A 22,996-nucleotide genomic window follows, 5' to 3' on the forward strand; every position below is an offset into this window, starting at 1 on the left:
TCTGCAGTGTGCATCCTCATGTGTAAAGAGAAAAGCCCCTTTCTACAACCCCAGCATTTTCTCCTAAAGTACAGTAGCCTGGAGAAGCAACAAAATCCTGACTCTGCACACAAATGTCTTCTGATTCTGGTATCAAATCAACCCTCTCCTGCAGCCCAATCCCTTCCCCAGCCTGGAATCTCCTCCTGCACCCAAACTCTCTCCTGGAGCCTGCACCCCCAACACCCTGCCCCAGCTCTCTCCTGTACCCCAAACCCCACATCCCCCACCCCAGAGTCCACAACCCCAGCTGGAGCCCTCACCTCCTGACCCCAACTCCCTGCTCCAGCCCAGAGCCCTCTCCCGCACCCCAAACCCCTCATCCCTGGTTCCAACCCATTGCCCGCATGCCCAACCAAAGCTCTCACCCCCATCCTGCATCCCTGCCCCAGCTTGGTGAAAGTGAGTGACGACGGGGGAGAGTGAGTGATGGAGGGAGTGGGGCTGGAATGAGTGGGGGCGGGGCCTCAGAGAAGGGGCGGGGCAGGGGTGTTTGGTTTCATGTAATTAGAAAGTTGGCAACTCTATCCCCAAGACATTTGTCTTGATCAGGCTAGCGACAATAATATAATGTGTTGGGTCTTCTTAAAGGCTGAGAAAATGTGTCACTGCTTGTTACTTGAGGCTTTGGGGTTCATGTATAACTCATGCTAAGAGGGTAAGAGTCTGTGTTCCCATCTTGTGGCTGTTCCAAATGGGTTTGGGTCTGCTGCTGGTCACAGCTAATGGAGTTAGTTCTTTAGCCAAAGTGGCAAAGGCTTATGCTTTCAGTTCGGAAGGTCTTAGATTCAAACTCTGCTTATGGGTACAGGTGCAGTTGGTTATATAACCACCATATTCCTGTTAACTTCCATCCCATTCCTGTTTCTTCCCTCTCTCCTCCTTCAAGTTGGATAAATTGTGTCTTGAGTCTTATGGGAGAACCAGGAAATTTGTGAGAGTTTTTTTTTTTTACGTGATTATTATTTCTTGAAGGACAGTTATGTGTTTAGTAATGATTGGCTAAAGAGTGTTTTATGCACTGTTTTCTTTTGGGATGTGACAGAGGTAGGGGCTGGTTGGGGAAGTTAATTTCTGAATCCACTCTGAATTTCCCATATGTCCGGGGTCCTTCTCTAGCCCTTGTCTTCATTTTCTGTACTTTCAAAGATGAATGAAGCATAAAAATACCATCTGAATATCTTGCTCCTGGGCTTAGTTTGTAAAGATAGGCATGATAACAGCAGATCTGTAACTTTAAAACCAGTAGAGTCGATCAGTAAACACCCTAATTATCTGTAGTGTTTTGCAGTGGAAGTAGTGAAACTGGCATCTGTTGTACTGTAGCAATGATACTTAAAGACCAGTGACTTATTGCATTTGGGGCGGTGTGTTCTATTTAATATTCCCCTATCAATGTTGTTTTCCATCTTAAGGGAACAAAGCCATTTGGTTGGAAATTAGGAATGCCTGGAGGTTTTCTTTTATCAGGTTTTACTGCTATTTACTAAAGGGAGAAGCTTGATACTAACTGTTTTTGTAATAGCAGTCATGATGATGGTAAAATTAACAGCAAGGAACTTTATCTTGGGCAGACATAAAGCTGCAATAAATCAAAATGAATGGAGCAAAAAGTGCATGTGAGTGACAGTATTTGTTACTGGCTCAAAAGAGGCATGGCCCATAAGTCATCTGAGACACAATTATTTTTGAACTACCTAGATTTACATTAGGCAGCCTGTGCAACTGCGGTTTAACTATGGGGCACTTAAAAAGAACCTTCTCTTTCAAAGCATGGATTTAGTCACTGTGGTTAACTACAACTTGCTGCATAACTTCTTTACTTCGTTGGTGTCTCGTCTTTAAAACAGCTTCATGCAAGCGTGCGGAACTCACCCCTGTGGCGCCTCCTGCTGGTCGTCTCAGGGAATTAGCTCTCCAGCCTCCAGAGCGCCCTCTGCAGGCTGGTGTCCCACTGCCGCTTGGCCCCCTTGTCCCTCCCAGGACTTGGGTGCCCCATTATCTGGGATGCTGCCCCTGGCAGTACACCCTTCGGTCTCAGGGTCTCCCTTCCCCTGGGAACCCCCACCCCCACCTCACCTCAGTCATAGGCTACTGCCAGTCACCAACTAGCCTCCACTCCATGGGGCAGATTGCAGTATAAGCCACTCATCACAGGCAAGGGGGGTTTTGGACCTGCTGCCTTTCTCTGCAACCCAGTACCTCTATGGGGACTTGGACAAGGCCCTGCAGCCTGGGAGTTGCCAGCCTGGAGCTCACCAGCCCCTCTGGCCTTTCCCCAGCCCTGCTTTGCTCTAGGTACCCTGAACTTCCCAGCCCCAGCCCCAGCCCCAGCCCCTGAAGGCAGAGAGAGAGAGTGTCTGCTCCTCGGTCCACTGCCCTCTTATAAGGGCCAGCTGTGGCCTGATTGGGGTGTGGCCCAGCTGTGGCTACTTCCCCAATCAGCCCAGGCTAAGGCTCCCAGCCCTCTCCAAGGGCTGGCTTTTAACCCCTTTCAGGCTGGGCATGGGTGACCACCCTGCTACACTTCAGCTTCATGAGTGTAGTCATTTGCTTGGTCACATCAAATCCTGTCTCTGAAATCTGATCGTGGTCCATCAAGACAACCAACTGCTGGGATGAAACCTGTGATGACCCCAAGGTCTGGGCGTGTTTTAGGTTGCTGTATGTCTGAGCTGAGAATTTTTCAACACCTGTTACCCTGGGGGGTAGTAATGAAGACAGTGAGGCTCTGATTGGTGGTGGTTGTTGTAGCTTCCTTCATCCAAAAGTAGAGCAAAACACATTACAGAATAATAGATGCAGAGCTGGGGACCAAACCTATAAACTGTGCAGGGAACTCTCTGACTCCAATGGGAGTTCCCTGTAAACTCCTCACCCCACCCCACCCCACCCCCGGCTGGCTTCTCTCTGCCTCCTGGCCGGACCCCAGTGCACCTCCAGCTCTGGGCAGTCTCTGCTTCCCACCATCTGTGGGGCCCCACCTGTTTCCCTAGCTGAACTGCCAGGGACTGGTGCAGAAGCCTGGCCAGTCTCAACCAGTTGGCGGGGGTGGGGGGGTGGGCAGGCACAATGTGCCAGTTTGTAAATAGTGCTCTCACACTGGGCTGGGTGCGGCAGGGCCACCCCTGCCATATCATGCCCCTGGTTGGCCCCTTGCTCCGCCCCTCCCCCCATGCTGTGCTCCACGGGGGCCCATAAATATGTTTGGCGCCAGGTCCACAAAAGGTTAATTCAGCCCTGCTATGCAGTAGCAGAGGCAAGAGGGGGAAAAATAGAAGCAGCTGGGGAGGGGGAGACCAGGGGGTAATTGGAGGACGGAGAGGAGTGGAGAAATCAGTAGCAGATTATAGAATTTTGAGGGCCAGTTCCTCTTGCAGAGCAGTCAGTCCAGGAGAATTTTGATTCTCCACAGTTCTTTTCTGTCCTGGCTTAGGTTGGAGGGGATTAATTTTACTCGTGACACATTCTGAGCTATGCTCCTTTCCACTCATCTCGCTGGCACCAAAAACAATCACCAAGTTATGCTGTGAGAGGCCAGTAGCTGTCGGTGTTCAGCAAAACACAGACATCAATGCACATCTCCCCATTCCCCCTCCCACTCTCCTCCCCACTGAGATTCTGTGTTTAGGAGCAGCTAAAATATTTGAAAACCAGAAGAGCAATAAACAGAAAGTCACTGCTAACACACAGCACTGTTAGGGAGAGCTGCCCAGCATTAAAAATAAGTCCCTCTGCCTTATTGCTGACAGGTCCGGTAAGCAGAGTGAAATATGCAACTCTTTCATCATGCTATAGAAAAAGTTAACTTGCTCTGCTGCAGTTTGGTGGGACCTGAGTTTGGAGCAACACAGCGTCCGTTGTAGGTTAGAGCTGAACAGGCAAGGTTGAAAGGAAGGTAGCAGAGAGAAAGATAGCTACAGCAGGCGAAGGCTTTATCGGGTAAACTGGTACAGTTGCTCCAAATGATTGGGTCTTTCCTCCCCTCACACTTTTGCCACCATCTGTTCTTCGGAAATACAAATGGACTGTAAGGCTCTGGAAAACGTGGTTCCTGCTAATGGCCCAAATTCTGGATCCTTAATCAAGAAAAGCTGCCACCGAATTCAGTAGGGGGTTTTGTTTGATTGAGGACGACAGAATTTGGTTCAAAGAACTGATTATTTGCACTAGGGTAGTGCCTAGAGGTCCCAGCTGAGCCTGGAACCCTGTTGTGCTTGATGGTGTACTAGCATACGGTAAAGGACAGTCCCTGCCCACAAGAACTCATACTCCGAATAGACCAGACAAAGGGTGAGAAAGAGGTAGTGTAACTCTCCCTATTTTACAGGTGGGGAGCTGAGGCACAGAGATATTAAGGACCAGATTCTGAGCTGGTGTAAATCATTGTGGCTGAGTTATGCTAATTGAGCATCAAGCCATACGGGGACTTGACCGAGGCAGAGCTGGATACTGAAACCTGATCTCCTGTGTCTCTAGTGCCCAACAGTTCTCAAACTGGCGGTCATGAGGTTATTATGTGGGGAATTGTGAGCTGTCAGCCTCCATCCCAACCCCTGCTTTGCCTCCAGCATTTAGAATGGTGTTACAAATTAAAACCACTTTTTTTATATTTAAGGGTGATCACACTCAGAGGCTTGCTGTGTGCAAGGGGTCACAGATGCAAAAGACTGAGAACCCTTAACCCAAGAAGTGATCCCATCTCGAATATGGATTTTCTTCCATTGATCAGCGATACTCTGTCCTTCCTTTTGTGTCCCACGTTTCATCAATGGGTTCTAAGCTTTGAGCTTGAACTAGTGGATGGAGTAAAATGTGACATCTCCCATTGCTATAAAACATTTTAACAGAGCTTTTCCGGAAAGGTTTTTGGAAGCTTGCACCTAGACAGTTCAGACAGTGTAAAAAAAAAAAAAAAAATCCCCCTAAATATTCTTGCGCGTTTAAGATAACATTTGTTTGTAAAGAGACAAACCTGGTATTTTTTTTAATCTTTTCTGACAAAATTCACACAGTCTGATGTGCACTTTGGTAGAAATTGTGCTGAAATAGGCACTGCTTTGATCTGATCTCATTATTCTGAGAAAACTTAAAGCACAATAACATGATTGCAGAATTGCTTTACTGAGACTATGGTGCCAACCATCACTTGAGTCAGCCTCTGACAGGTTTATTCTTGTGGTTAAACACACTCTTTGCTGCCCGTGATGTTTATATTTGAGTCTTCTTCATGTGTTTGTGAAAGAAAGTCAGTTAACCGCACTTTCTGTACATCTTGGATGTGCGAGGGCCTAGCCAGGCCCCAAAGGGCCTTGGTTCAAAGAATAGGTTAGGGGTGCCCTTCTCAATTCCAAAATCTAAACTTTTTTGCTTACATTTACCAACTTAGAAAATCAGAATATATCCATCTTTTCCACAAATCCATGAACACAATATATAGGCTGTTTCTATACATTTTTGCAGGGTGTCCACACACACAAACATTCTATTTACATATTTATATAAAATTTAACTAAAATTGTTGTTTTCTAGTTTTTGGGTTGAGAACTATATCAAGCTTTTCTATCTTAAAGAGTAACTTGCAAAGTAACCATCAGGAAATTCAAAACATAAGGCTTTTGTGGCAACATTAACTCAGCCCTGTGGCACATTCTTAGCAATTTATATTCCTTTCTCACTCTTTAGTTTATATTTTATAACACTTCTTTTTCTCAAAATTATACAGTCTCCGGTAACGTTGTTGTAATGCTTATAAAGATGAAGTGAAAAAAGATTAAATGTTTCTTTACGTTTGCTTCTAACACCATTTTAGAGTAAGACTGAAAGAATTTTAAACGTCTAGTTTATTTCTCCACACTAAAGCGTATTGAAATGGAAAGAATTAAAAAAAGCCAAATAATACATTCAACAAAGCAAAAGTAAAGGATATTGGAGAGTCTGTGAATAGCTCCATGTGGAACAAACGGGGAATTCATGGGGAAAATTGGGGAGCTCATCATCACAGATTTATGAGGTTGCCAGATAGACAAAGGCAAAATGGGAGGAATAATGTCTATTTTTATTGGAATTTTTGAACTTTAGCATTTATAAGTGCTACTTCCTCCCCCAGATATTAGTTTTGGTTAAAAATTGCTAGAGGAGTATTTAAACATTGTTACTATATAACAGGGCTCGGCAACCTTTCAGAAGTGGTGTGCCGAGTTTTCATTTATTCACTCTAATTTAAGGTTTCACATGCCAGTAATACATTTTAATGGTTTTAGAAGGTCTCTTTCTATAAGTCTATAATATATAACTAAACTATTGTTGTATGTAAAGTAAATAAGGTTTTTAAAATGTTTAAGAAGCTTCATTTAAAATTAAATTAAAATGCAGAGCCCCCTGGACCGGTGGCCAGGTCCCGGGCAGTGTGAGTGTCACTGAAGATCATCTCACATGCCACCTTCGGCACGTGTGCCATAGGTTGCCTACCCCTGCTATATAAGGTTTTTGTTCTCTGGGGTTACAGGTTAGCTTGATGATAAAACTGTGTCAACCATGAAAAATTGCTTAAAAGCTCATATGAAAAACTCTTAAGTGCACTCCAGATTTTTTAAGAGCCTCTCTACTGAGAGAGAATATTTATTAACAAATTGATATAGTTCTTTATAATAACTACACACAAAACCCCCAAGAGGCCAAAAAAAGGGTTTAGAAGAGTTTGTCGAAAGGACTTTCCTGTAGTTTCACTTTTTGTTTTGTCATGTGTAAGCGGGGGAATGGTCCCACTATTGTGGGGAACTTTCCTGGCTTATACACTACCCCAGTGAAGTGAGCTAGCGAAAGGATCTGAATCGCTGCTCCTACTTCCTTTACCCAGAACCCCAAGGGCTCCCTTTCCACTCCCCTGTGTGGCAGAGTCCTCGTAACCCCAACAAGACTGGGCCCAGGATTCTTGGGGGGCTCAACCCCCAACCCTGCTATGGTCATCTAGGACAGGGGCTAGAGTGTCCCCACTCTGGGGTGCTCTCTCAGTACTGGATGCTCCCCAGACCCACTGAGGATTACATACAATTCAAAGCAAATACAATTTATTAAACAGCAATCAATAAAAAAAAACAAGGAAAAAATGGGAAAGGTTAAAGGAAAACACATAATCCCATCCTGTGGCATGGGGACATCACAACTGGCGTCTCTGGAATATAAGGGAAGTTCAGTCTGTTCCTCACAAGTCCCAGGCCCCTTCTCAAGCCCTGGCAGTGCTGCAGGGATGCTGTGGGTCGGGCACTTGCTCTGACGGTGGCCACATGCTCTCAGGCTCTAGATGGCAGGACCCTTCTTCCTAGCATCGCTCCCGCCCCATCGGGGTTATGATCCCCCTCCAGTTCTGGCCTGCAGAGCCTCTTGGCTGGGGCGTCTCCCTGCTCTGGGCCTGTTGCCCAAGGTCCCCCTCGCTCTCCCTAGCTGCTCACTGCACCCAACTCCGGACTGCTTCAGCCCCAGCTCCACTCTGCATCAGCTCCAGCTCCAGACTGCCTCAGCACAGCTGCTGCTGCTCTGCCATCAGCTCCCTGGGCTGCTTCTCTGGCCCCTCTGGCTCTGGCTGCTACAGCTCTCAGGGGCGGCTCAAGACTCCAGCACGCCAAGCGTGTGCTTCAGGTGGCAAGCCGCGGAGGGGGGCGCTCTGCTGGTTGCCGCTAGGGCGGCAGGCAGGCAGGCAGGCAGCCTTCGGTGGCATGCCTGTGGAGGGTCTGCTGGTCCCGTGGCTTTGGTGGACCTCCTGCAGGCGTGTCTGCGGAGGGTCCGCTGCTCCCGCGGCTTCGGTGGAGCCGCAGGAGCAGCGGACCCTCCGCAGGCATGGCTGCAGGAGGTCAATCGGAGTTGCGGGACCGGCGACTGGCAGAGCGCCCGCCGCAGCCTGACACCATGCTTGGAGCGGTGAAATAGCAAGAGCCGCCCCTGACAGCTCTGCTCTGTGGGCTGCTTCTGTGACTCTGCTCCCAGCACTGATCTGCTTCCTAGGCTGCTTTTCTGGCCCCTCTGGGTCTGGCAGGGCTCTGCTCCCCAGCTCAGCTTGGATCCCTGCTCTTTCCTTAGTTTGGCCCCACTCTGTCTGACCCAGGAAGTTCTAGCTAGGGTGACCAGACAGCAAGTGTGAAAAATCGAGACGGGGTGGGTGGGTAATAGGAGCTTATATAAGACAAAGACTCCAAAACCGGGACTGTCCCTATAAAATCGGGACATCTGGTCAACCTAATTCCAGCTCACACGGAGAGTGGAGTCGCCCCCCCCCCGCCCCCGGCCACCTGACTCCGTGATTAGCCTGCCTGCCCTGTCAATCAGGCTGACCTGGAGCACTGGCCTCTCCCCATTATTCCTGGGGTCTGTCAGTCTCAGGATCCTGATTTCCCATTGGTCTTCCTCTTTCTTTTGGCACTGGGAATTAGCCCACCAAAACACCTCCACTGAATGTTAGTAAGGAGACGACACCCCTTACACATGTATGCTAAGTGGTGTGCTGACAGATCGGTATTGTAAGTGCACAAGCAAACTTGCAACATACTTTGCTACATATACTTAATTTTGTTTTGATAACTCATGAATTAATTTAGCACCAATTAAGGTTTGTTTACACCAGATTACACCAATGATTCATTCCACTGTCTGAGACAGGATACCGGACTGCAAGTACAAGATGCTTCACCAGAAGGTGCAATACCACAGCGAACAACCTCTCCATAGGGAGGTGTGTTCCAAATCCCAGCAGTCAGTGGTTGGTTTAAACACTGAAGCATGAGAGAGATAAATATTCATTTTTAAAAAATCCTACGTGAGAAATTTCAGGGAGATCTAACAAAGCTAGGTGATTGAGCAACATGATAACAGATGAAGTTCAGTGCTGACAAATGCAAGTTAAGGCACATTGGAAAGAATAAATGTGAACTACTCATACACACTGCTGGGTTCTACATTGCTGACTACTAAATTAACAGGACAGAAACCTAGGCATCCCTGTGACAAGTACAATGGAAATTGGAAATCTTTGCTCAGTATGCTGGGGCAATCAACAAAACAAAGAGGTAGGATATATGGGGACATCCCACAAAATACTAAAGTTAGCATAACACCATAGATATGGACACTGTGTCCTCAACTCAAATAGTGTGTGCAGCCCAGGTAATCCTCCCCCCCGCCTCCGAAATAGAAATAGCAAAACCAGAAGGGGTTCTGAGTGATAATGAAAATGACTGAGGCAGGCAGAGACTGTTGCATGAAGAGAGAATTAAACTGTAGTTCACAGAGGAAATGAATCAGAGGGGACTTAAGAAAGGTGCACACAATAATTAATGGTAAATTGGGGGCTGCTGTTTACTGCCACCCATGCAAGTGGGACACTCATGGCAGTGGAGAGGCAGCAGATTTAAAAAGGCTACAGATATTTTGCTTTACACAACATATTGTTAAAGTTTCACAGTTTGGTAGACAACAAACAAGAATTATCCAATTATCTGAATAACTAGAAGATTCATGGCTATTGTCAACAGTATTCAAAAAATGAAAAATTTGTCTACCTGAGGAAATTGACTGGAATACCTGTTCTGGAATAAAGTGATTTTTATTTCAAAATAGCTGGAAGAGCCACCCCGCTCCGTTTGCCCTTGTAGTCTTCCAAGAGTTTGTCTATGAAGCCTCATGTTTCTGGGCACAAACAAAGCAATAAGTGGGGCGTGGGCAGATGCACCTTCCTCAATGAATGGGTTCCCATTTGCTTGAGTTTCTTGATCTAGTTCTGAAGCATCAACCCCAGCTGGAGGCAGGATAGTGGCCTGGCTGCTGGATAGGGCAGTTCTTGTGTCACAAGCTGGTGTCCCTGTTGCCAGGCAATGTCCTGTGGCAGGTTGTCCTGCAGACTGCTCACATGCAGGTTGTAAGTGCCTGCACATTCTGGGTGGCTCCAGTTCCCCCTCAAGCACCTGGGCTGCAGCAAGGCAGCAGCTGTGGGGCTAGTGGTTTGTGGGCGAGAGGGTTGCAGCCTCAAGACAGAGACAGTGGCGGGGGATGGGCAGGGGCTGATTTCTAACACACACACTGCTATCAGAATAAGAGACACCCATACCGATATGTGTCACAGCACATCCCTGTAGGAGATATCAGAGAAATTGACTGTTGCCCCAGACACAGGCTGCCCTGGAAGATGATCGCCCCTGACAACCCTTTCCCTGGAGCCATTCAGCTCAACCACAGTTGGGCCTGAGGATCCCCTTTTGGTCCCTTGCACTCCACACTCCTACCCTGCACCCCCAGTCCAGCTCAGCCTGCCCCCGCTGGTCAGCCCCCAGTAACATCCACACCACCCGGTCCACCTGCCGCACTTTATCAGATGAGCTCCTCAGTGCCTCAATGTATGAGTCCAGACAGCAGCGGCCGGGGCAGGGGCTAGGGTCTTCCTGGGCAGCAGACCTGTGTGGGGATTGGACACAGACCAGCGGGTGGGCAGGGCACTGACCTGGAGTCAGATGGGTTGCTATACTTGTGTCTGAAGCCCCAGGTAGCAGCACACTGGTGGTACTGGCAGTAGCGGCTCCTAGCCACTCGATGTCTGAGGAGTTGTGGCCTTGATCTTCCTCATGCTGGGGATGAGGAGTACCTGGGGTGGGCGCGGAAGCGTTTCCCCGGCAGGAGGCCACATTCTGCTCTGTCCTTGGAGCCTCGTCTGCCAATAGGTAGACTGTGGCCTTACTACAACGGAGCCGAAGGTCGAGTGGGCCCCTCAAACCTCATGGGCACTATTTTTGTACTTTGAACTCACTCATGTTCTGAGATCACCCGATGCAAAAAATTAAAGTGTGTCTTTGTTTACACACCTCTCAAATATTTTAATTACCCTGCAGGTATGTCTATAATCTAGCCCAGTAGTTTTCAACCTTTTTCCATTTGCAGACCCCTATAAAATTTTGAATGGAGGTGTGGATCCCTTTGGAAATTTAGACATAGTCTGTGGACCCCAAGGGTTTGCAGAGCACAGAGTGAAAACCATTGATCTAGCCCCTGGTAGCATCTTTGTTACCTTTGTGGTGGAAATATATGGGACCTGCATCACTCCACCTAACTCAACAGAGTAACACAAATGTAAGTGGGAGGAGAACCAGACTGGCGGTGCTGGCTTATGAAAACTGTGTTCCTCTCTTAGGGCCTGATGCTGCAAAGTACTGAGCACTTGCAACTCCCAGGGATCTTGATAGGGCTGGAGGGTGCTTGGTGCCAGACAAGATGTGCTGAGCATTTCACAGGATCATGGATATAGTCCAGGCTTGAGCCTTGGTTGTGTCCCAGAGCCTCCTAGGATGGTAGGCTCCACAGAATGAAAGGAGCCCATAGGGTCTGGAAGCTGGATTCCAACCCTGTAACAGTAGAATTGTCGCTGGTTCTTGGGACTAGGGTCTCCCTGGGAATAGGATTTCTCCTCCTGTGCAGATGTGGCAGAACTTGTAAAATACAATGGGGCATAGTGGTTATAAAATGCGTTTGACCAGGCAATTCATTTTGCTTAATTGGTTTTAAATCAGAACAACAAAACTGCAGGTTGATGTGGATAACCCATATTCCTCTTTTGATGTGTTCCTGGGGATGCAGCTCATGGTCCTCTCCTTAAGACAGACTCTGCCAGTGGATCCCAAGAGACAGCTCCAAGCTAGCATGAGAGAACCACAGAGACTACCTACAGTTGAGTTTCTTTGACCAACCCCTCCTAACCCGATTCCGGTTGTTCAGCTGCACTAATTGCAATACAAGGGGGCCATTAAATATGCATAAGAAGAAAAAAGCACATTCTCTTGCCTTTTATAAATAATTACTGCTCTGTATAGAGTAAATGTTTAGCATAATTACTGCAAGAGAATAAACAAGTTATATCAGTTTTCAAGAAGATGATAGTTCCCCATATTCATTAACAGCCTGATCCTGTGAGGGGCAGAGTGCCTCACTGCTCCTGCTGACTAGGATGGGGTGGGGGAAGGGGTTAAAAAGGAAGTTCAGCTGCTCCAAGGAGGCAATTTGCATTTGAGTTGGAATAGCAAGTGCTGATATTTATTACTGGGCATTCAAACAGAGATCGTTGCATTGGCATTAGCAGTGACGCAGTGCAAGACGCTGGCATGTGTGTCCTGCTGTAACGCCTGCTATTTTTCTCTGTTAATCTCCTTCAATTACTTTAACTCTGCATTTATCAGTAGAATGTGACGTCTCTCGTTTGTGGTGCTAAGGAACAAAACCGATTCAGTGAGAGTGGAATCAAGTTTAAAGTGCCCTTGCTAGTTGTCAGCTCAGAGGCCGGCACTGTAAACAGTGGGGTGTTGCTCAGCAGAAACTCAGAGCTGTAGCTCAAACATTCATCTTCTGCTCAAGCAAAGCCTGAAAACCCTTCTGGTTCAGATGCCTTTTCTACCTTGGTTACTTTGGGGCCCTGTGTAGAATTCCTTTATTCTAATCATAGAAATGTAGGTCTGGAAGAGACCTCAAGAGGTCATCTAATCCAGCCCTTTGATGATATCTCTTTATCTGGCTTTTTCTTGGCATAATAATGTGGGGATTTTTTTATTATTATTATTGTGATGTGTATACTATAATAATTGTTTTCTGCAGTGCCTGAGCACCTTAGTGGGACAAAGGTTTTATCATAAAAGTTAGAATTTCTTCTCTTTGTTTCATGAACAAATGCTGACAATGAAGAGAGAGAAACTTTACAGCGGTTAGGTTCACTATGACTGTGCATGCAAATCCAGTAACTGTGCATGAGGGAGCCCTTTGCATGGTCATTTTCAATGTAAATTAGACACATAAACTTGTCTGCCTTTTGCATGTACGTTTGCACATCAGATGCCTTCAAAATCAGGCTCTGTCTCATAAAGCCCTTCTGGTCTCTGGGGGATCTCCAAATTCCACTGTCTTTTAGTCCACTCTTCCCCTCGCTAAATTCTGTACTCCAATAAGCTGTACTAAAGCAATACTATTTTCTTTTGTCTTTCAGATCCAGACTGGGCATCGCATACCCTAGGAGTGTTTATCTGTTTAAATTGTTCAGGAATCCATCGCAATATTCCACAAGTCAGCAAAGTGAAATCAGTCCGTTTAGATTCGTGGGATGATGTTCAAGTTGAGGTATACATTATTTTTTAACAAGTCACAAAAAATGTGATCCCATTTTTGACAACCTCAAATAAGCAGCAATGTTGGGCATATTTTATTTTCTCCCACAGAAATCTTGACTTTTTTTTTTGGTGTGAAAATTGCAAATTTCAAAAACTTTTAACCAGTCCTGATGCTAACTCATGTCATTTTAGTTGCATTCTGTCATCTCCAGTATGTTGGCTATTTGGGCCTGAAAGTCCTCGAATCCCATCTTGCAGAATTGGGCTCTTACGTTGCGCTCTCTGTAACAGAGACCTTAACTCTTCTCTGTATGAAAAACACCTTGCTAGCTGGCTGTGGTGTTATAATAATAATTAATAAATCTAACTAGAAAACCTGTAGGCTCTCATGTATATTGTACTCTACGGTATGAGCAGTGCTACCAACTCTCAATTTCATCATGAATCCTATGATTGGTGTTTTTTCTTAAAGCCCCAGCTCTTGGAGTCATGTGATATACATCAGAAAATGAGCTTTCATTAAAAAAAAAAAGTTTCCAGCCTTCATGGCTATAGAGAAAAATTAGAATACAGGAACCCTAAAGCCTCAAACCATATAAAAGAACCCTAATGTTGGTATTTTTAGAGACTTGTGATATTTATGCAAATATCATGATTTTGGGGGTTTTACTCATATTTTTTGAATGCATAAGAATCTCTAGGAGGAAATACAGCTTCATAGAGAGCAGAGGCTTTCTCTGTGTTTATGTTTATCATTGAATTTGTACTGAATTTTGTGAGCAGGTATGTGTCTATCTCTGCAGAGTTTTCAGCTTAGCAATTTCTATCCTCGATCAGAAGGGAATGAAGACAGATGTTGCCATGACAGACTAATTAACAAGTCCATGTTCCAACATTGTCGTTTCTGATGTAATTGTAGGATGAAGGTTTAAAGTCACTTTGAAACTAAACTGTCAATCTATGTCCTGTAGTTTCTTCTCCAGGAGACCAAGGTTCTAACCTTCCTTGTGATGCTGCTTTCGGGTAAAACTCTGGACAAGTCATGTAAGCCCAGGGTTTCAAAAGTGGGTATTGACTTTGATTCTTCCATTCCAGAGACCAGTTTGAGGCATGTGGGGTGGGATGTGATTTTTTTTCAGGAGTGATGAGCTTCCATACCTCCCTTGTGGATGCTCAGTACCACTGAATATCACACACAAGGCGTCTTGAGCTAGTCGCCCAAACTCAGAGGCCACTTATGAAAATATTGCATGAAATCCTGGCTCTTTGATGTCACTGGAAAAATTCTCATTGACTTGGGTCAATGGGGACAGGATTTCATCACTTGATCTTAACCTCTCTGATCTTCATTTTCCCTGAATGTGAAATAGGGGTGGTGTGTTGATCAATTACATTTTGCCTGCAAACTGCTATGAGTGCAAATTACATTTGTGCCACTGAGTGTCAGAGGCAGGGGAACAGCTGCTTCTCCTTCTCTCTGCGGTATAGCACCAGGAAGTGCAGTCCGCAAAGGCACGTACCTATGGAGAGTGAGCATAGTGAGACCTAGAGGCTGGTCAGGGGAATCATTCGCTGGTGAGTATTGCAAGGGCTCTTGTCAATATAGCTCTTAAATTCTGCTTCCTTGTATAACAGTGGGGCCGGAATTGGATTAAGACACAAACTAATTGCTGTGTCCAGCACATTCTCATGCACCATCAGCCACAGGGGACTCTTCCAGGAAGTATAGGTTACTGGAGTGGCTTTGCACAGAAGCGTCACCCTTCATCTTTATGCTGATCACTTAATCTTTTGCAGGGAGCAAAAGTACATACAGATTTCTTTAAAACAATAATAAAATCAGAGGACCTTTTTCTGACTGTGTCATCTGGCTAGGGTAGAAATGTTAAGGAGCAGATTCAGTGCCAGATTCTGCCATTGAACATGCCCAAATAAAGGCAGAATTCGGCTTGGAGAATCTGCCAGTGTGAAATGGGAGAGATCTGCCCGTAGTTACATGCATTGATGTACTATTGAAACCAGTGGGGTTCACACATGTGACCAAGGGCAGAATTTGGCCCCAGGGAAGTTAAGGGGATGAAATGTCCAATCTTGATGGAAGAGGTTGTTCCCAAGTTTGTAGCAGCCTATGTAGTCACCTGCCTGAGACATGGAAACCCACTTAAATAGCAGCTGGACTTGGGTGACTTGAGGGCGCTCCTTCTGTATATGAGAAACAAACTGCTCTGGGCCAGATGTACGTCTGTTGGTGTTGAGAAAGCAGCTCTTTATCTTCTGTGCCTCTCTTTCCCTATCAGTAAAAAGGACATAATGATACAACTTGGCAACAGAGAGTGAAACGAATGGAACATTTACAGGGTGCTTTTCAATCCTGTGATGTAAAGTGTTATAGAAGTGCAATCAATGGGTGCTATCCTGCAGACACACTACTACAAGATCTTCCATAAGACGCCTCAATGAACTGTTGTCATATGTGTGTGCAGAACTGGGTACTGTTACTACTCTGTAGAACCAGACACGGGTGAAGGAACCAGAGCTAAAATTGCTTAATTTTTTTCTCTTTCTCTCTTCTTTTTTTTTCCCCCTCCTACAGTTTATGGCCGCAAATGGAAACAATGTAGCAAAAGCAAGATATGAATCTAAAATACCACCATTTTATTACAAGCCAACATTTCCTGACTGTCAGTAAGTAACTACATATTTTCACTGGTAAACAACATTTATTTGTTTGTGCAACTGCAGTCTCTGTAATATTTTAGTTTTCAGGGTTTTGTTTTGTTTTGAATTCACAGCGGGGTTTCAGTTATAAAGGGCCTTGAGAAGTTCCAGTCCTCTGGATTTATATGGTACGCTAGTAATAACTACAGTTGGATGTCAGGTGTCAGAGGGGTAGCCGTGTTAGTCTGGATCTGTAAAAGCAGCAGAGAATCCTGTGGCACCTTATAGACTAATAGACGTTTTGGAGCATGAGCTTTCGTGGGTGAATACCCACTTTGTCGGATGCATGTAGTGGAAGTTTCCAGGAGCAGGTATATATATGCTAGCAAGCAAGCTAGAGATAACGAGGTTAGTTCAATCAGGGAGGATGAGGCCCTGGTCTAGCAGCTGAGGTGTGAAAACCAATAGAGGAGATATCCTGGTTCTGTATTGCACAAGCCATTCTACAGTCTTCTGTTCAATCTGAAGCTGATGGTGTCAAATTTGCAGATGAACGTGAGCTCAGCCGTTTCTCTGTAGTTCTGGTCCTGAAGTTCTTTTGCTTGCAGGATGCCACCTTAAGTTGTCTATAGGTTGTGTGGCTCAGAGGAAGGTAAATGGACACAATCAGACATTAGAATGGCCAATATACAAAAACTTGTAGAGAAGCACTTCAACTCACTGCCACACATAGCAGAACCTAAGGTGGCATCCTGCAGCAAAAAAAAATTCCAGGACCAGACTTCAAGAGAGAAACTGCGGAGTTTCTAGTTCATCCTCGCAAATTTGGACACATCAGCTTCAGGATTGAACCAAAGACTGTGAATTTGCTCTTGCCAACTACAGAACCAGTTTCTCCTCTCTTGGTTTTCACACCTCAGCTACTAGAACAGGGCCTCATCCTCCCTGATTGAACTAACCTTGTTATCTCTAGCTTGCTTGCTAGCATATATATACCTGCCCCTGGAAACTTCCACTACATGCATCCAACGAAGCGGGTATTCACCCACGAAAGCTCATGCTCCAAAATGTCTGTTAGTCTATAAGGTGCCACAGGATTCTCTGCTGCTTTTACAGTTGGATGGGGCAGGGAAGAGTCAATAGATTGCTCATTCCCTAGACCCTTGCAACTTTCTAAGGCTATAAAAAGGTCAGTTTTTAACTATGGTTTTTAGACTCTCTTCCACCTTTTTAAATAGCCCTTCTGCATGAAATCGTGGACCTAGATGTGATATACTAGATGCTATGTAGTTATTTGTAATCTCAAGATGCTCTTTTCCATAGTGCCAAAGCTAGCATCATATCCCCAAGGCATAATCTTCCAGGATAGGACAATCAAAGAGAGATTCTACACAGTACTGTGCGGGTAAACACTTAGAGTGGTGGAATCCAACATGACGAAGGTGCCATTGTATGTCCAAAATTACCCTGCTCCGGCATTTGGAGGGAGGGGAGAAAATTGGTTTGTTGCTTGTCTGATTAGACTCCTCTCTAGGGCCTGATCCTGCAAAGACCAGTATGCTCTTGACACCAATTGAAGCCAGGATTGGGCCCCTGGAAGGCAGTACTTCCAGGAGCGAGGTCATAGTGTTGGCCAATTGGCAAATGACAGCACCACTTTGTCACCTGTCATGGATTGACAAGATGTGTGCTCTGCCCCAGCTTTCAAACTGTCCCTTGGAGGAACCCCTTCTGTGGTGCAGACCTTCCCCTCCCCTCAAGAGATCATACTTGTACTTAAGCAAGTTGGGCCACATGGTCTCAATGCCTCTGAAACTGAGGGTATGTCTACAGTAAGAAATTAATTCTAGCTTATTTTTCGGAAGCGATTTTATACATTTGGTTTTGTGTGTCCCCACTAAAGCGCATGAATTCGTCAGAGTACATTCACAGTACTGAGGCTAGCATCGAATGTCAGAGTGGTGCACTGTGGGAAGCTATCCCACAGTTCCCGCAGTCTCTGCTGCCCATTGGAATTGTGGGTTAAGCTCCCAGGGCACGATGGGGCAAAAACATTCTCGCAGATGTTTCTGGGTGTGTGCCGTCACTCGCTCCTCCCTCTGTGAAAGCTACAGCATACGCCATACTACCAGCAGACCGTGCAGCACGATGTACCGCCTGTCTCCTGGTACTATGAATCCACTTTGCATGTCCCCTCATGTTTCTATCTTTCCCTCATGGCCCTGGAGACTTTAGCGTACGTATTTGCATTCCTTTTTTTGGAATGTAGTTCTGCCATAACAGACTTGTCTCCCCAAGATGTGATGAGACCCAGTACCTCCCGTTTGGACCATGCTGGAGCGCGTCTGCGAATCCGGGACTGCGTGATCTCCTGTGATGTTTCATTACAGGGCTGGGCACTCAGAATGTGCCAGGATCTGTTCCTGCCTCTGCCTGGCCTTAATGCTTTGCTTGCATGCATCAGATGTTGAGCCAGACCTTATAAATGCTGCTCGTGTGAGTAAGTCCCATTAATGTCAATGGGATTTCCCCTGTGATGAAAAGCTACGTTCACAAATAAGTTTGGAAGACAAGGCCTATTATTTAATAAGGCCTCCTAGTTCCCCTGGAAAGTTATGTAAATATGATTGCATCCCAGCCGAGGTTTGGAGGAAGTGAAGTGACTTGTCCAAGGTCGCACGGCCCAACAGTGACACAAGCTGGTGCCGCCTGCCTGCCATTCCCATGCTGAATCGACAAGAGCACAGTGCCCCCTCCACCTCCCGCAAGCCACTGAGTCTCTTTGACCCAATTTCCCTGTTCACAAGTAGTGACAATAATGCTTACATAATCATCCCCAAGATTTCTCATGCAGTTTTGATTGACCTTTGGTTAAAGACACGTCTTGGTGGATAGCCAAGTTTTTGTTCGCCCCTGGGGTGGTCCCTTCAGACAGGTTGCACTGTGCCTAAGGAAGGGACAGGGCTCTTCTAAGAATGACACCAAGCAGAGGCAGCTCCAGGCACCAGTGCACCAAGCACGTGCCTGGGGCAGCAAGCCTTGTGGGGGCAGACTCCCGGTTGCCGTGAGGGCGGCAGTGAGTCTGCCTTTGGTGGCATGCCTGCAGGAGGTCCGCCGGTCTCGTGGCTTCAGCAGCAATTCGGCAGCAGGTACGCCGAAGGCACAGGACTGGCGGACCTCCCACAGGCATGCCATCAAAAGCCACCTGACTGCCGTGCTCAAGGCAGCAAAATACATAGAGCCGCCCCTGACACCAAGCAAAGGATCCAATAGTGTCCGGCCCCCCAGGTGCATATGGAGAAGAAAGGGCACAAGAGCCTTCCCTGTCAACTTCCCAGCCACTCCTTAACCCCATGGATAAGCAGTGCTGGCCATGGAGGGGAGCACCCCTTAATGAATGGTTTAACAGCCTCCATCCTCTTACAGACCAGGTGACACCCTTGAAGCATGTCTCCCAGAGTCCCCACTGGAGCGGTGCAGCTCTACGTTGCCCCAGTGCAAGACTGCAGCTTCCTAACTCAGCTCACCCTTATGGATTAACTGCTGTGGGAATGGTTGCCATCATTCGGCTCTGTGAATGTGCGAGAAGAAACTGCTGCTGATTTTCTCTCTTGGGTTGCTGGACTGAAACCAACAATCTGTTTACAGCCTCTTGAAAGATTCTGTGCAGAGCATTAGTCATGTTCATTTTCCTGCCTTAGCATCTCTTGTGATACAGATGAGGAAAGTGATCTGAAATCCAGTCGTCCTACCAGTATAGACAGAAATTACTTAATTCCAGTGCAATTGAGACTCCTGGATAGTCTGTAGCTAGAAGAGCAAACTGTCCACTTTAGGGCCTGTGACTACATCTGCAGCTGTTTCCAAGCCCAGTTAGTCTAGCTCTGTTCGCTGCATATCAGGCTTTCCTAGAGAGAGCCTAACACAGGCCAGATGCTGGCAGTGTTTCATCCATTGTGTTGTCTGTACTTACTCTGAGCAAAATTAGACAACACCGTGCTTTAAAACACACCTGGACGCTGTCTACAAATGCACTCCATAGCATCCTCTCAGGCGATTCCATGTGCTTTGGGTGTTTACATGCCAGCTTATTAAACTGTCCTAGCAACATCAAGAACAGTAAGGCAACAATCCATTGTTCTGGTGAAACTGAGAGAGGCTTTCAATACAGTTTAAATTACAGGTGAGGTACATGAGTGGCCTGAGGCAAGCAACCCTTTAGAGATGGGCTAGGACAGGAAAACAGCTATCAGTCATCTGGCAGCCCACAGGCATCCAGGTCCGGTGTTCATTACTCACATTGATTTGCTACAGTATCTAGCCACCCCTCCTTGCTAGGGAGTGGAGGGCTATTTAGGAAACAGTCAGACATGGAGGGTGTGATTGACATGCCTGTTCCTGCAGCCTCGGACTCGCAGGAGTGGTCCTACTGGGAAAGACTACTCACACTTCGCTATGAGCAAGGACTGCACATGCGAGTAAGAATTTTTAGGATCAGGCTCTAACCAGAGGAGCCTTCCAGCCCTGTGGACAGACTCACGCTAGCTGGAACTAGCATGATAAAAATAGCAGTGTGGACGTTGCACTTCAGGAGGTAGGTCGGGCAGTGGCTGAAGCCCTCAAGTCAGGGGTGCCAGAACATAGGATCCAGGGGGCCAGGGCCCCATCGCTTTTACAAGTGGGAAGGCATAGTCTTAAGGGAGAGCGGGGGAGGGGGACGGGCAGAGAGGAGCAAGTGGCATGCGGGACCCGGGGGAAGAGGCAGGGTAGGGGCAGAGGTCTGGGGAAAGAGATGGAGTGGGGAGGGGTCCCCTTCTCAGGAGCTTCTGGCGTTCCTGCCTCAAGGCCACCTGACCCCCAGGGTCTGAGTTCAGGTAGTTAGCCTGAGTCTCCACCAGGGCTGCAACATACACACTGCTCTATTTAGTGTGCTAGCTTGAGCCTCCTAGTGTGAGTCTGTCTGCCTGGGCTGGGAGGCTCAGTCCCAGCTGCAGTGTAGACGTACAGGTGAGCTGTGGATGAAGAAGGAAACATACCAATACTTCTCAACAGAGACAAAGACAAGTCTTAATTTGGCCACACAGGTGGTTGAAAACTGATTAGAAAAATACAGAAATGCCCCTCTGTATATGGCTTTACTTTCTGTGGATCTAAATCCACACCTTCACTCACTACTTACCAGCAGCAAGATGTTCAGACTGAGTCGTAATCCTACGGTGGCACTCCGTGAGGCTGGGCATGCCTAATGCTGTAAGTGAAATCTAGTGTGTTGCCTCAGTCTATAAAGTTCTTTGGACCAGGTTTTGATCTTGATTATTCCAGGCTTATATTAATGTGAGTGAAAGCAGCGCCAAGCCCTTCATCTTTAACAACAACATATTTTAATGAATCAGCTTTCAGTGCCCAAGTGCTTATGGTGGGAGTGGGGGGACACATTAGATTTAAATAAAAGAGCACAAAGTATCGTGGGCTGTTGCCATACCTGGCGTGCGATGAGATGACAAACCAGAGCGGTCAGGTGCTTTCAAATCCTCCAAGAAAAGCAATGTCCCAGTAGGGTCCGTGCCCTGGATAGTCCTATAGATATTAAAGAGAGATAATTATCGGTAGAAAAAAAGTGGGTTCTAATATCATTGCTGTTGTGCAATTGTAAGTACTTTAAAAATGTGTTCAGTCATTCAAAGCGCTGTTCTAGTTGGAAAAGCAGCTATGTATATTTATTGATATTTTTTTTCCAGGTTTAATGTGCTCAATTTACAGATAGTTAGATGCTCTCTTATTCTGTTCTGTGTTTCTTTTTTTCCCTAACTACCAGCCCTGCAAACCCATGCTGGGCTCTGAAAGTAAAGCTGGGTGCTCCCCTGCCCATGCAGCCGCTGTAGCAGCATCAGTAATGTGGTTTCTGTTTGCCGAAGTCTGCCCAGTTTTTTTCCCTTTTGTCTGTGCAACCCCACTGTTTTTAGATCATGCCATCAGTTACAGCTGTGTAACTCTATTGCCCTAAGTGGATTTGCACAAATGTAACAAACTGGAATTTAGGAAGCTGGTCTGTTGATATTCTGCAAACAAAGTTAGGATCCAGCTCTCACGCTCATAGCTGGTCACCTCTTCAGACCTCACAAAATCAAATGCAGTGGACCCACATTTATGTCTCTGAAGGCAGCAGGTGTGAAAACATGCATGGAACAGATCTGCTAAGGGAGAAGACTATCTCCCCATTTGCATAGCTACCTTTGGGCCATAACCAAAGGCCAGTGAAGACAAGGGAAAGAGTGCCATGGACTTTAAAGGGCTTTTGGATTAGGCCTATTAAGCGAGGCTCTAGCGGTGCATTCTAATTTGTGTTTGCTTTCTAGCCATGCCACTGTAGTCTGTCTATGTTAAGCAAGATTGGGTTGATTGCCCTCCATACCAGCTCTGGGATACCAGTTGTGATTTGTGGAGGACAATTATTTTATTTGGTGTAGTCATTTTTTTTTTGGAAATAAGTGAGACTTCTGAAACCATCATAAATGGGCATTAGCTAATGTAGGTAACTATGGTGATGGTGACCTTGTCTTCTACATTTTATACAGCACCGAGCAGTTGTTGGGGCTCGATAAATCATCAGGATATGGAGCATTGCGGGAGATCCTTTGTCTCACAGGCCACATGCTTCTTTTAGCAGGTCCTATGTTTGTACTATTGTGAATTTTCCATACTTGAATCACACAACAGGTGGCCTTTTAACAAAAAACATGACTTTTTTTCTCATTTGGGTTTTTGTATCTTTAAGCAAGGCAGTTCTCACACAGAAGATGGAGTTTGAAAATTTGCTTCCCCCACCTGTTAAAAAGGGTGCTACAAGGGGACTGGATGGTAACCTAAGCCACAGGGGGTCTGTGTCTGGTTAGTTGGCCTGTGGCACTTGACTGTGAAAACTGTAGATAATTAGCAGAAATCTTGTGTCAAACTTAAAAAATAATAATAATTAAAAAATCCTCCGTTTTTATTTGCCTCTGTGCTTCATCTGTTTTGTAGTGTGAACACATCCCATTAGGGGTCTTTTTGCATTTCACCTACGTATTCAGGTCCAACCTGAAGAGAAGCATCATACAACACTGGCACCAATTTGGTGCTACTACACCCTCTGCTACATCGGCTTAAGCTGCTCTGAGAAGAGGCAGTGAGGT

The 22,996-nt window shown here is 46.2% G+C and overlaps 1 protein-coding gene across 1 annotated transcript in view; it reads left to right on the forward strand.

Moving 5' to 3' along the window:
* ADAP1 (ArfGAP with dual PH domains 1) overlaps positions 1 to 22,996 on the forward strand; it is a 100,025-nt gene that overhangs the window by 5,615 nt on the left and 71,414 nt on the right. Inside the window, exons 2-3 of the mRNA XM_032771006.2 lie at positions 13,046 to 13,176; positions 15,760 to 15,851. Of these exons, the coding sequence (XP_032626897.1) occupies positions 13,046 to 13,176; positions 15,760 to 15,851 (223 nt within the window). The remainder of the gene's footprint in view (positions 1 to 13,045; positions 13,177 to 15,759; positions 15,852 to 22,996) is intronic.

This window comes from Chelonoidis abingdonii, chromosome 9 (genome assembly GCF_003597395.2).
Source record: "Chelonoidis abingdonii isolate Lonesome George chromosome 9, CheloAbing_2.0, whole genome shotgun sequence".
Classification (NCBI taxonomy): Eukaryota; Metazoa; Chordata; order Testudines; family Testudinidae; genus Chelonoidis; species Chelonoidis abingdonii.